Source organism: Colias philodice, chromosome 1 (genome assembly GCF_061535455.1).
Source record: "Colias philodice isolate Cphi_HAF_F1 chromosome 1, ilColPhil1 Martin Lab GWU primary, whole genome shotgun sequence".
In the NCBI taxonomy this organism is placed as follows: domain Eukaryota; kingdom Metazoa; phylum Arthropoda; class Insecta; order Lepidoptera; family Pieridae; genus Colias; species Colias philodice.
This window is the reverse complement of record NC_143086.1, coordinates 9,578,440-9,593,610: the sequence shown is the minus strand read 5'-3', so window position 1 is coordinate 9,593,610 and position 15,171 is coordinate 9,578,440. Positions and strand designations below refer to the sequence as shown.

The 15,171-nt window shown below is 35.1% G+C and overlaps 1 protein-coding gene across 12 annotated transcripts in view; it reads right to left on the bottom strand.

Annotated features, from left to right (window-relative positions):
- trio (trio Rho guanine nucleotide exchange factor) overlaps positions 1 to 15,171 on the bottom strand; it is a 103,671-nt gene that overhangs the window by 36,502 nt on the left and 51,998 nt on the right. For all 12 annotated transcript variants that reach the window (XR_016315783.1, XM_089696685.1, XM_089696710.1 and 9 more), the window contains one exon: positions 13,927 to 14,173. Coding sequence is in view for 11 of the 12 variants with exons in the window: in XM_089696685.1 (XP_089552811.1) it covers positions 13,927 to 14,173 (247 nt within the window). In the remaining variant the exon portion in view is untranslated. The remainder of the gene's footprint in view (positions 1 to 13,926; positions 14,174 to 15,171) is intronic.

The window sequence follows — 15,171 nt, the reverse complement described above, 5'->3', positions numbered from 1 at the left end:
AATTGTGTCACATAAAAATATTATGACACACTTCGTTGCGGATTAAAATAATTTAAAATCTAAAATAAAATATGTGGCGCCGGCGCCGATGCCATCTTGAATCCGGTCATACTCACTCGTCTGGATTGTTTATATTATGAAACACAATTGATATCATTTTACAGGATGGACACGTTTAAAACAAAATTTAACGAGGATCTACTTATAATTTATCGTGTGCAATTAATAATTATGCAATTATCATTATCCACAACAAAATGCAACCTTTTCAAATCTACTCATTAGTTGATCGTAAACATTTAACAAATTAAACATAAAGGGCCATTGACATAAATAATTTTAGAGATCTAGTAATAAATTTTCGTTTGTCAAAATAATTATTTGCAGGTTAGCATTAAATAAGGCAAGTGGCCATCAACGCTACGACGAGCTACGTCTCACACAAGCCGCCGGCTTAAATTTCTAGCGGCATTGTATAGCTACAGTAACGTGGGACAGGTTTTGTCGTGATCTCTGTAGCATTAGAACGTGAGAATGCTTCGTATCTGCACCGTTGCACATGGTAAACAGTGATAGCACATATTCCAAACATGCAGAGTCGAGTCACGTTTCAACGGGTTTCACCGCAATAACTCCATTTATGAATGAAAGTCCATTTAGCCGGGGTGTTACGCGGTTCGCAACTATGTAGTTTGTTAGTGCGGCACCGAGTTCCCGGCTAAATCAACGAGAGCCATTTACTGTTTGTGCGAATCTCATTTAATGCTAGAGAAATATAATTCATCAAGCGAAACTAAATCACCCGCTTTTATACTCATATTTACGTCCGACAAGTCTTTCTTGAAAATATTTAAAAGAAATTATGGAAAACGCGTTTTTAATTTATGTTTATTTCTTTATAGTTTATAACTACGTTTATATTAACTCTCAGTATTAAGCATTTTAAGATAAATAATTATTAGTCTCGATTTATAGATAACTATTTTATGGTAATATAATGTAATCATTTATGGGAATGTAATGGGAATGTAATCACAAATAAAAACTATGTCTTTATTAGATATAATTAGTAATTACCCTCACAGTCACACTGTCATTGATTTTAAAAACATAAATTTATGAAAATGACTTATTATAAGTGATTGTCAATTTACTCATCAGAAGTGGTACAGAAAGTAAATTCAATGATGCAGTTATAAAAAAAGGAAGATTTTGTACGAAAATTTATTGATGGATTATGAAAAACTACTACGTATTTACTTTAACAAAAGATATTGAGCTCGAGCAGTTTTAATATCTATGCACTAATTAGTCAAGGTAAAAATATCTCACAAAAGGTAATAGTCACTTAATTTAAATATTATTATTACAGGGAGTCGCCTTGCGTTAGTTAAAATAATTAAATTAATAGCAGGAACTAATTACACTAAGACATTACTGCAAGCATAGGTAAGGTTCGCATAATATTCCTTACGTCATATCGAATTAAAAGCATAAATTTAGATCGTAATTATAATAATTTGGGTAAGTACCTACGTTAAATAAAAAACCCTTAAGATTGGGGAACCTCAAAGCGGACGGCCGCGGCGGGGTTTAACGAGGCATGAATAAAAGTTAAATAATTAGTCTTACCATGGTGTTTGTCCATCAACACTAGTTTCACCATGAAAACGATAAGCGTACCGAAACGTAGCGTGAGTTTCGCGAGCCTCGGGCCCACTAGTCATACATTATTGTGCAAGACCCGTCCGAGCTCCTATACAATTTCGTATATGGTAGCAGTCGCGCACGCACGTCCCATTGGCCAGTTACCCAATCCAAACTAAACGGTCGCGAATATTTTCTTTGTACTTCACGGATCCGACACGGATTCAATCTTCACGCAAATATTTTGATAATTTTGTCCATACGTAAAGCATGTTAATGCCTTAGCAATAAATACATATTTATTGACTATTTAAAGATTTTGATAAATATATTCTTCTATGGGAACGACCTTAACACATTTAATATTGTTCTTAATATTAAAAAAATACCTATTTACTTTTTTTATAACTTTTCAAAATAAATTTCATACTTTAATTATAAAACGATGTCGCTACCCGGTAACATAGAATATCTTAACTCAAGGCTACAATATTATATCCTTTAAGCCTCAAGTATTATAGACGTAAACGTCAAAAATAAAAAAGGAAGCCGAGTTTTAAATGAAAATTGGAATAACGTTCATTCTTATAATCGTGCGAAAAAATTGCTCGTTAGGAAAACGTAGGGGTATCGATGATTAACGATAAGAATAGAGTTCAAGTTTTATGCAAGGTCATAATACCTCGGGTTTAGAGAGCGTGCGTACATAAGAGTGTGAGTCACGCATCTGTTTTGAGCAGATAACAATTTTATATTCTCCCGTAACTGACCACCGAAAGAGCGCGTACCGAGATGAACAATAACTTGGACCGGTAAGGAAGTTTTAACAACGACGACATTTATAGCGACCTACTGACCGATTGCCCGATGGAAATAAACAAACGAGGCATTCTGTATAAGACACATTAAACAGAAGAAATGAGTAAATACCGCATTATTAATGCAATCTCGGGTACGCGGCCGGCGGAACCAATTGTTGATTCTAATCCATACTAATATTATAAATGCGAAAGTAACTCTGTCTGTCTGTCTGTTACTCAATCACGCCTAAACTACTGAACCAATTTTCATGAAATTTGGTATGGAGATATTTTGATACCCGAGAAAGGACATAGGCTACTTTTTATCCCGGGAAAATAACGCAATCCCGGAAATCCCACGGGAACGGGAACTATGCGGGTTTTTCTTTGACTGCGCGGGCGAAGCCGCGGGCGGAAACCTAGTTTCTAATAAAAAATAACTTTGAAAGGCCTTTCGCTTATCAGTCACAAACAATCATACGTCCATAATATTATTAGAATAGGCTCGTTACAGACAAATTTAAATTATAATAGAATTTAACAATAACATTATTATTTAGCAGAGCGAAAATATTATTGAAACGTTAGTTAATTAATCAATTCCCAGCATGTCCAAAATGTATTTCCTGAATGCACTGTTAATAGTTCATTACATTTAACACAGTGTAGGTACATACATTGTATGCTGCACACAACAAATAAAAGCCAACGCAAAACTTGTTGAGATATACATCTAATATTTTTCATTTCTTTGAGTGAGTCGACCTACCTACCTACCTAACCGATTTAGTCATTCATATTTCATAACTAATGTTCCTGTTTTTTGAACAACTAGCTCAATTCATGCTTGTATGCAAATTTATTTTAAATATGCAATTTTAGAGGAAATTCTTAATATCGTTATGCAAACCATCTAGGTATGCGTCATAACTGCGATACGTGATAATCACTGTGGGGAGCTTAATTTTGATGAAGGCAATTTAACTCGTTCGCAAGAGCGGCCTTAATCAGTTTGCAGACTTTGATAGCTGATCAATCTACCACCGCGCTGACTTTCAGATATCAGATGAGATGAATTATTGAAATTTGCCCGCTACTAGAAAACTTTTATATGAGATTGCTTGCAGCTTTAAGTTTTATTTTTACGAACACACTTAAACTTTAATTGATACAGTAGAGAATGGATTGATATGGAGAGTACTTAATTCTTTAGAATTTATGTATAATGTATTAAAAAAATTCAAAAGTTTCACTTTAAAAAATTATAATCTTACCGAGATTGCCGTTGCCGTTTGCCATAGAATGAGAAATCATTTTAGACATCTTGTGATAGGCCGATCGCAAAGAAATTCGGGAGTTATTTCCGTTCGAGGAACCACTCGAGGTGGTGCTCGAAGATACCGCGCTCGAAGACCCAGAAGAGTCTATCTCAGTAAAGCCCTCCGTATCGCTCGACGGAGCAGAGTCCGCACAGGCCGCCATAACCACGAAGCACCACAACACAAAACACTCAACGGGTTTAATGAAGTTAATTCCCGAACGCGACGGCGGTGAAAGCGTAACTTATCGCGATCGCACAGTGAATGTACCGAGCAGGACGAGCATGTAAGCGAGCAGGCGGACCGGAAGCAGGGCTCGCTGTGAACGCATCAGGCGGCGTCGACGACCGTCGGGTTCCGGGTCAGAAGGCGTGCCCGGTGCATGGGGGTGCGTGCTGCACCGGGGCCGCGGGCGGCGCGGCGGGGGCAGCGGGTGGGTGCACGCGCCCCGGCCGCCCGCCCGACTGCCCATCGTACGCCCACCGCCGCCGACAACGAGCCGGGCCCGCCGCGCCGATTGCGACACGTCTCGCGACCCGCTAGCCGCTAGCCGCAAGCCGAGACACGCGTCACCGCCACGCTCACTCTATACCTACCAGCGCACACGCAACAGACGTATGTTTTACGACTCTCGTCTAAGCCAATTTTCTGTATGTCGACGATTGCAAATTTTCTTTTACCGAATCTGAAACAACATTTATTTCTCGCGTTGTCGTTTCTGTCATTTTGTTTTTTTTGAGCAAATATTTTACATTGGACGAAATATATAAATAACTCATTTTTTTATTTCGATACTAAACTGTATAACGGCGTATTTATACCATACTAATAGAGTATGTTTTTATATTTAAATAAATACTCCGTATGTGTGTGTTTACCTTTATGTCTGATACGACAAAATTGTATAAAACTATACTAACAGAACAATAACTTACTTAACTTTGTAATTGTCGGTTTGTTAAAAACGAAATAAATATGTAATAACGCAAATGTACAATTATTAACACAGTTTATTAGAAATCTGGTTTGTAAATAGAGAAACGTATTTTTACTAACCTCATAAATTACGGAACATTGCTTAGTTCTATTTCAACGATATAATATAATAAGAAGGAATATTATATTTATTATTATCCCTCTTCAGTATTATAACTGTAAAAATAATGTATTGTTTTCTTTTTGAGCTTTTTCGTAATCTCTATTGAATCTATTCTAATATTAATAAATATTACTAATAAGTACATAATAAGCAGTATCATTATTTCACGTTTAATAGGTTTTTTTTGTTACATTCCATTAGTGCGAGTGTATCCATATTGCTAAGCGTAGTATTAAGCATAGTTTAAAATATAATGCGTTAGATTATGTCAAATATTTTCTGGTTTACCTTCCAAGTTCATACTTCGATTAACGATTGCTCGTAAAAATTAACGTTCCAATAAACAACCGTCCATTGGTCTAACCATTGTTTACTTTATATGAAATTGATTTTAAAAAGTTGACTATTTTTTTTATATATAAAAATTTACGCTTAAAGCATCATCAATAAATAGTGTTTGATGTTGTATAAAATAAAAGATTTTGAAGTGAGTTTCCATTATTTTATATTTATTCCAATTCCTCTGTTCTATGACAAGTAGAAACTAAATCATAAGCTGTAAGTAATTAGAGGCAATAGATATTTATATAATGACCATGATAAGAAATGGGATAATGATTTAGGACGAGTGTAATGATTTAATCATTATTTAAATAAATATATAATTATAGTAGATTTCCCTAAAAATAATTACTAAGTCGAAACACAAATAGGTAGCTCCAATGGTAACGATAAAAAAAATACTACTTAAATCAAAACGAACACGAAATTCTGTCTTATTATCCTCTTAAACCGACGTTTCATTATTTTTTCGCTCTTAACAAGAACTCTTTAAGTAGGACTCCTTAATCTAAAACACGTTCCTTATTAGAGCGTAATAATATCGATTTCATTGTCTTCTTATAATAATCCCAAATAGTACATAGCCCGCACAATGCCAGTCGACATCAGCATAAATAAAGTACTTGAATATTTCTTTGTAAACGTTAAAACGGAAAGTCTGATGGCAAAGGTATTATTGCATCCAATCACCAATGTGCTATGCCTATGGATTAAGAAGCCGTAGAACAAAAGCTGGCGCCAAAGGCTTGGACCATTATTATGGAATAAGTCCCTATTACGTCGATTGATTAGGCTTGGGGAAACAGAGCCTTTGTGGGCAGGATGAAATAGGAGTCAACTCATCTATATACCTAGCTGAGATTAATCATCCCCGCAGTCTCGAAATAAGAGCCGAAAACAAACATATTTGGTACTAGCTGTGCCCGCGACTTCGTCCGCGTGGAATAGTGACTGCATAGTAGTTACTACTTAACTTAATTATTGAGTAAACACGGACTACCATAAATAGGTAAAAGATCTGTTAGTAAAATTTATTACTAAACTGTGCTAAACAATAAAAAAATAAATGCCTTATTAATTTTCTACGTAAAATGTCTTTTAAATTATGTCATATTATTTTTAGGCACCAGGGGGGAGGGGAGCAAATTTCTTTTCCTTCCTTCCTTGTATGGATGTTTTTAACAATGTATCGTGCAGCAACTGATCAGCTTAATCGATACTCAGTTTTTATCAAATCCAAATCAGATCTTTCCTGAATCCTGTCTCACGCCTGTAGTAACTAAACCGTTTAGACCGTGCAATAAAAATTAAATTAAAAAATAAAACAACGCTACGAAGAAAAGTGCATAAATAATAAAAGGAATAAATAATTTCACAAACTTCCCGAAGATTTTTAAAAATAAATACCATTTTAAATATTTATAAAAAAAACAAAGTCGTCGGGGCTGCCATGCCAACATTATCATTATATATTTCATTATCAAAATAAATGGTACTTAATTTTAAAGATCGTCGGGAAGTTTGTAAAATTATTTATTCCTATCGGTTTCTTATTTTCATGTAAAATTTTCAAGTGAGCGAGACCTACCTCTACTTCCATATTACATTCCAACATCATATTGATATCTATAAGTTTGTTGCTCCTTGACATATTTTAAGTTGGGCCGTAACCGTGCACAAATTGTAATGGACCACAGTGGCAAAAGAAGTGGTATATTTAGGAAAAAATATTGCCAAGGGCCAGGCCTATGTAGCTTTGAGTAGAGTTCAAAATTTCCAGGGTGTGGCTATCCTCTCGCTCCTATATCCCCCTCTTCTTTCACAGACTTTCAACCCTTCCCTTTCCACCCCTAGTAAATGGGAGAACCGATTTTGATGTAAACCATATCTAATTGTACCTATATGTACACGTCATATCCTGTCGTTTGATGCTCCATTTGGTTTATTTATCCCCACTGTCACCCCTAAAAAGCCCTAAATGTAATAAACGGATGAACCGATTTAGATAAAATATGACTAATTATTGTAATTCACACATTGGCCTTTCATATTTTGATATGCCGCTTGAGTATATTATTTGACCACATTAGATTTTTGTTCATTCCCACTTTTACCGCTGTAATCTAACAAATGGATAAACCGGATTGGATAAAAATATAACTAAGTGTACTTCACCCGTTATGCACTTTCATTTGATATGACACTTGGGTATATTTGACAACATTAGTTTTTTTCATTTCCACTTTTACCCATATATAATATATGTATAATAAATGGATGAACCGATTTTGATTAAATATGTCTAATTATACATACTTTACACGTCATGCCCTTTCATTTGATATGTCACTTGAGTATATTTGACAAAATTCATTTTTTTATTACCACTTTTATACCTATATCAAATAAATGGATGAACCGATTTTGATAAAATTTGACAAATTGTTACTGATAGGTCGTTCACTTTCATTTAATATATATATCACTTAGGTATATTTGACAATTTTCGTTTTTTTCATCCCCACTTTTACCCCTATATACCTAGGTATAATAAATAGATGAACCGATTTTGATACACTTTATCTAAGAACCAGCGTCGGAAAATATGCTGCCTAACAAAAAAACCGCATCTAATTCGGATTACATGTTAGCGAGCTACCGTGGCACAAACAGACACACACACACAGACACACATAGCGGTCAAACACTTATCACCCATCTTTTTGCGTCGGGTTTTAAAAATATAATACGACATAATTTAAAGGACATTTTATGTATAAAATTTACCTAGAAGTAAGCATAATTCTAATTTGACCCCCCACCCCAACCCTTGGGGACTTTCGATATGATCACTTGGACATAATAATATAGGAATAATAATTGAAACAGATAACTTACGTTTTATCGTACAGTGTACAATAGAATGCCTTAGCAAATGTTCGCCGTGAATACTTAAATAGTCATAACTTTTTTATTTACGAACCGATTGACATGAAATAAACACTAAATGTTAAATGAAGATTACCACAATATATTAGTGAAAACCGCATTTAAATCGGATAAGCCGTTTCTGAGATTAGCGTGTTCAAACATACAGACAAACAGACAAACCGACAAACAGACAAACAGACAAAAATTTTTTTAACTACAGTTTTGGGTTTGGGATCGATTTAATAATAACACCTACTCATTTTTTTTTACATATTTTGATTGTACAGACACAACTTTTCTAGAATTTTATTATATGTATTGATATGTGTTAGTTTATGTGCCTCATATAATACCTGCCCAGATAATTTTGTTGGTAAACACAATTGAAATTATATACCAAGCACCAAATATTAACAACATGTTTACAACACGCTCGTGTGTTATAATAAGATTAAACTAAATAATATTTCATTTTGTAAAAGGTGTCACAGAAATTATAAGTAAGAACATTAATATTTTGTGGACTGGAACGATACCTACTGTTAAATCACTGAATAGACGGATAAGTCGGTGTACAAATAATATTTGTAATATTTATTGTTTATATTATACCTACTACGTAATATTTCTGAGCTCATTTAAATTTAAAGATATGTATGCTATGTGCAAAATTATCAACGAATCAATATTTAACTAAAAACTATACAACAATAGACTAATTTTATCAAAAACGCTCACATTTTAATTAATAATAATAAATATATTACTTAATAGTTTTTTTTTTAATACTATTACTTTGCTACTAACGAGTACTCGGGAAGCAGACAAGTTCCGAGTAAAATATAAAAATAGTGTGAGTATAGAGAAAAGTCTTTAACAGACTATTGCAGTTGGTATGAAATGCTTTCAATTTATACTTAATTACAAAGGGCAGTGGCATGAGCAGGCAGACAGGAAAACAGCTTCAAACTTATAACAACCCACCTTGACAACAGTGCGACAGCGTGATAATTATTATTTGTACTGGCAAAAAGGTGGCGCTCATAGAAATCTAAATAACAAGACACTAGGTGACTTCCAAGCCACCAGTGCGTTCGTCGCTGTTCAGTTGCTCTTGAGACATATGTGTGTAAACATGTTGTATTTCAGCATTTCCCATTGCGGAAATTCTTCCATAAGTTGTAATTATACTAATAAAGGAATAACATTTCGTCGGTAAGTAAGTTTTTTAGAAATATTGCCGTTTTTCCATAAAATTATAGAATCATAGAGATAGTATGTACTACGTACGTACGTAGTACATATATCTCGATGTATAGAATATTTACAAGTATTACGAATGTCACCATTGAAATCTAAATAACAATGAATGACACAGTCGACCGTTCTTATTATCACGTTTAACACAAATATCAACCTTGTTTCTATTTGTTTAGGTTCATAGTTATATCTATGGAAAATTAACGCCCTCTGTTGTAGAAAAGCCGAAAAATTTTTTCGTATTGGAGCAAAAAGAAACAAAGCATCTCATGTACCTAGGGATGTTATTCTAAAATAAACCGTAAAATCGTGTGTCAGGAATTGTATTAAAAAGCTGAATTTAATATTTAAGTTAGTTTTCACTAAAATCAAGTTGTCCAATAAAAGGCATAATTTACATGTGTGTACTGTTTAGTTGTCGGTTTAAATGTGTTGATTTTGGCGACAGTGGTTTTCATACTAATTAGGTATGACATTATAGCAGTTCTAGTGTCTAGTTATTCAGATTTCTATGGTGGCGTTTATACAGTTCCTGTGTATTTTCTTAGTTCCCACGAAGCTTTCTGCAGCTTCACATTAAATTACGTTGAGATTATTGTACTTTTCCGAGTGCAGTCATATTTATATTGTAATATTTGCAATGAATGATTTCAATTGAAACGTCCGTTTCACAAAGGACGATGAAAGCGTTGTCGGCTACAAAGCTGTACAAATGAAATTGAGTGTCGGTTTTTATTTTTCAAAATCAGCTCATTATGTAATGTATAATGTGAATGCGGTGCTTCAAGATTTCAACTTGATTTTAATTTGAGACAGCGGGGGATTTGGAAGCGACTATCATTAAAAGACTAGCTAAATTAGAACAAGCTTGGTTAACTTTAATTTTGGATAGATAATTATTAGTAGATAGAGTACGTGACTGTTTATATCGAATAATCATTTAAAAAATAAAGTAACTCGGACGAAGTTGTAGCGAGGGTGCAAGCTGTTACATAATTATACAGAAATATTTCAACGATTAACTGTGCTTAATTTAGTTCTGTCAACGAAAGTTTATTTAAATCAATGCAAATCTAGTGCAGATATGAAGTCAAACGACAGAAGCTGGATGCACTCTATTTATTAGAAGAAAGTCTTCGGCGTCAGTGCGAGATGTTTGCGAAAAAAAAATTGTCTTTAAAGTCGGTTTACCTACTGACGATAGTTGAACGTGACAACGTCTTAAGGCCGATTGTGCTTCTTTGTCGGTCGTTCCGCGCTCTCGCTTGCACTATGGAACGCCTCAGAGCGAGGTAACGCCGCATGAGTCATGTTTTTTCGTGCGTCTAGCGGGCTCTATCGAATTATAAGACGTTGTCACGTCAAAACGTAAAATTCAGTTTGCTGGCGACGCAAATTGATTTAATTGAAGCAAAGTTAAAGTACGGACTAGTGCGGCGTGCGGTGAGCGGTGAGCGGTGTGCGGTGAGCGAGCGCGGCGCGTGATGGGCTTAATACAAAAAGACTTTTAAACTTCATTTCATGATCACTGGATGCCGAATTTCAAAAGCGTTACGAGAAAATTTAATCGCACGAATGCCGAGTTCAAAGGGAAGTTAATATTTAATTGAGCCGCGACGCGACGTACAAATGCTTTTTATTTAAATGTTATCAATTCATCATTACTGTTGTGTGTTTACTTTATCAGTGCATATTAATGTCAAATTATGATTAATGCGAAAGGTTGTGAAGACGGATGTATTAAAGTTGACGGCTACGAAATCGTAAATAAAATGTATATCATCTCTTAATATATATAAATCTCGTGTCACAATGTTTGTCCTCAATGGACTCCTAAACCACTTAACCGATTATAATAAAATTCGCACACCATGTGCAGTTCGATCCAAGTTGAGAGATAGGATAGTTTAAACATGTAGGTACCACGGGCGAAGCCGGGGCGGACCACTAGTAAATACATATATATCGATACTTAGAATAAAATCGTAGGAAAGTCTAAAGAATATTTTTGAAAAGAATAGTTCGGGCGTGATCTACAATCGTTACCGAAGCTAAAAATATACTTAGTTTTTATAATTTTTGTCTGTTTGTCTGTATGTATGTCCGGGCTAAACTCAAAAAGTACTGCATGAATTTACTTCAAATTTGATACGCATACAGAGATAGCTTGAGACCTGAGGAAGTACATAGGATAGGTTTTATCTCCGAAATCCCACGAGAACGGGAACCATGGGGGTATTTTTTTGACTACGCGGGCGAAGCCGCTGTGGGAAAGCTAGTTTGAAAATAAATATTTAGTTCTATAGCTACCGGCGTTTTATAAAATAATACATTATCAATTATTATCTACAATACTAATATTCCCATAAAGCTAAATTAAATACTTCCCCTTCAATGCCTATATTTCACAATGAAAACCAGCTACTTATTTAGTACAATTCCAACTTATATTTATATCGCATTCGAAACGGTTGTATCTGTACGCCATTTTGAATTTAGATTTCCTGTGACCCCTCTAAAAGTTAGAGGCAATTAAATTGCTGATGTGAGTATTTGCAATTCCAAAGAGCTAAACCGACTGGACAATCGAAATTAAAGGAAGGAAGAGTTGGCAATTCGATTGCACTTACTTTAGTGAGAGCCACTAAAAGCATAAATTTAAGTGATGAGTACCTACACAAACATCATGCGGACGTTTGTTCATTACAATTATCACCATTTCATTTCAGGCCAGTCGACAGTTCATTAAAATTATTATTAAAATATTACAGAAATGCTACCTATATTTCATGAGCATATTATACTCGGATATATTTATATATCAACCTCGAAATGTAGCCTGACAACTTTGTATACAATCTCTTTGTTTCGGGATAAGTTTTATTATTGAGTAATATTAATTATTATCGAAGCCAATATAATTCCTCTAGGGAAAAGATAATAAAGCGTTCCGGTCATGTAAGTTTACTGGAGCATAATGTGAAATATATTTCAATAGATTGCCTCACGAGTATTCAATCTAGGCCAACACCGGCTGAGCGAAACTTGGAAATTTTTATATTACTAAAGTTGATATATTTCTGTGCAAAAGTCTGAGCAGTTTGTGGAAGATTCAATTTCAATTGCTTGTAGCGACGACACGTGCGATAATGATGCATCGTTACTATTGCGACCCGCGACGATCAGAACAACTAACAATAAGAATGATATACCTAGCTGATTTGCGAAACAGGAACCAAACTATTACATTAGAACATAAATTCAATGTAACAAAATTCTTTTGATTGTGCCTGAATGCAGAAACTTTTGTAAAAGTTTTAAGAATGTTCGTCGAAAGACTGGTAGACTTTTATATTATTAATTTGTTATTCACTGACAAGATGCTATTTACTCGGCTATTGATTCAACTATTATATAAATGCATTCAAAGCTTAACTCGCTCGGTATACTTGACATAACTCTCCACCGACTTTATTGCAATAACACACAAGTGCAATTTATGCTAGAAACAGTTCAGGTAAAATACTTGGAAAAACTATCGAAGATATTCAGTTGACAACTTCAAAGAAGCACACACAGTACGTCTCCACGGTATTTCGAGAGGCAATTTCTTGAAAAATAACATATGCCTCAGATAACAATTTCAGAAACACACTATCGTTTTATTCACTGACTACATTTTATGAAGGAAAAATATTTATGCGTTAAACAGCAAATAGCTTTGAACGTAATAAGTAATAACTAATAACGAATTCAATGAAGTATAAAGATGTGTGTGTGTTTTTAACTACTCGTATTTGGTATTGAAGAACAAGAAATGAGAGAGTTAAAATGCAAAATGTTAAGTTATTTAATGAAAACTTTAATAATTGAAATATATTACAATGTAAATGGATAATTTAAGCGCTTTAGATGAAGAATAATTTGAATTCCCAGCTTTGGAGCTTAAATAATTTACTCAAAGTCGAGGTTTAAAAGGAATTGTTGAGCGTAAAGCGTTGTTATCGATAAAAATTGACTTCATTGACTTCACAGATGAATGAATCATTTCTTTATCCAGCGTTGTAAATAACCGTGCACGTTGTAAGTGTATCGCTGTGTCGGCTCACGGCTGTGTACGAGTTGATATTATGTTGTCAACGCTCGCCCTCCTGCACCCATTACGATGGCCGTAACGAAATCGTCTCGTTAACCCGTGTATAATGTTACTTCTGCGATAGGGACATACGTTCTCGACGTCTCATTGCTCACGTTTCTGTGTTGTATTTTTATTTACGGTGTTAGGAAAATTTTACTGCCTTATTAAATGAGTCACTTTACAAGTGCTTAATTGTGGTTTAAGACTGCTCGCATACCTGTCCCGTCCGAGCACGTACAGTAAAAGGTACTAGAGTGAGCGTTTGCCTCAAATGGCATTACTAGATAAGAGTACGAGACTTAATTAGACTGTTGTTAATTAAAATTTCGCTGATTAGATTACGGCCACGGGGCACACGAAAATAGAATGTATATAAAAAGCGTTACTAACCTATTCCGTCGTCGGTGGTGGGCAGCGGCTGGCGCGAGGGAGAGGTCTTGTGGTGGGGCTGCGGCTTGAGCACAATCGCGGGCACGGCGCCCTCCTGCGGCGGGTCGCCGTGGATGCGCACCAGCCACCAGTCGGGGCGCACCTGCCACGACTCCAGCACCTCCACCTGCTGCCCCTTCGACACTGTCAGCTCGCCGGCGCCGCCGGACGTGTGCTCCGCGACCACCCATGTCATTTCCGGTCCAGCCTGCAAGACGTTTCTCTTAAATAAAATGTACCTATCTGAAACCTAATTTCCGATACCTGCGAAAGACGTCTATGACACGTAGACGGATCGATTTTACAGTACCGTTTTCGCTCGAACGGCCAAGCGAAAACACGTTTTTTATATCTTTTTAAAAAGTTTATTCTTAAGTATACATTATAGGTAATAATAATAACTTGTCTTAGCATTGAAAAAAAATCCTAACATTATCCACGTCAATCCTTAGTTAAAATTTATCCGTCCAGTAAAGTATTACACGAACATTTTAAAATTTCACCTGTAAACTGTCAAATACGGACAATTAGAATATATTTTTGAAATGGTAGTTTAATACGTTATTCTATGAATAAGTTTTAACCAAGGATTGAAAAATCAGCCCTTAATGACACAAAAGAAAATGTTTATTAACACGTACATAGCGTGTCAAGTTTACAAACGCCTTAGCTTTTCACTCTTAAGCGTCGTGTTAGGTAAATTACGGGTCAAGATAAAAATGTATTCAAGAGATTTCACACAATTTTCTGGAGTGTACATTCAGTGTGCATAATAGACGGTATATTTTGTGAAACGACGTTGTTTCTGAAGTAAACGAACTGTTAAGACTTGAGAGCAATGGCGATAGGTTTTGACTGTAATCTCTCCTGCGTGAAGCATAACATAAACACGAATTTATTCACGGTAAATATTTGTTACGGAGCGACATGAAGGCATTATATTATAAAAGCGTTATTTGAGTTTATACTGTCAAGTTTAAAACAACGCGAAGTGCGAAGTGCTACCAGGTGGTTTACATTTAATATGCATCAAAATGAAACAAACACATGAGTAATTTTTCATATTATATGTATCAATTTGCCATAATAGACGGTCAAGAGCAGTAGGATCGATGTCAACTCTATGAGCTTATTGATAAGCAAATCAACTAATAAGATAACAGCAATGATAAGCTGTCTCTCAAACATATACATATATATATTATA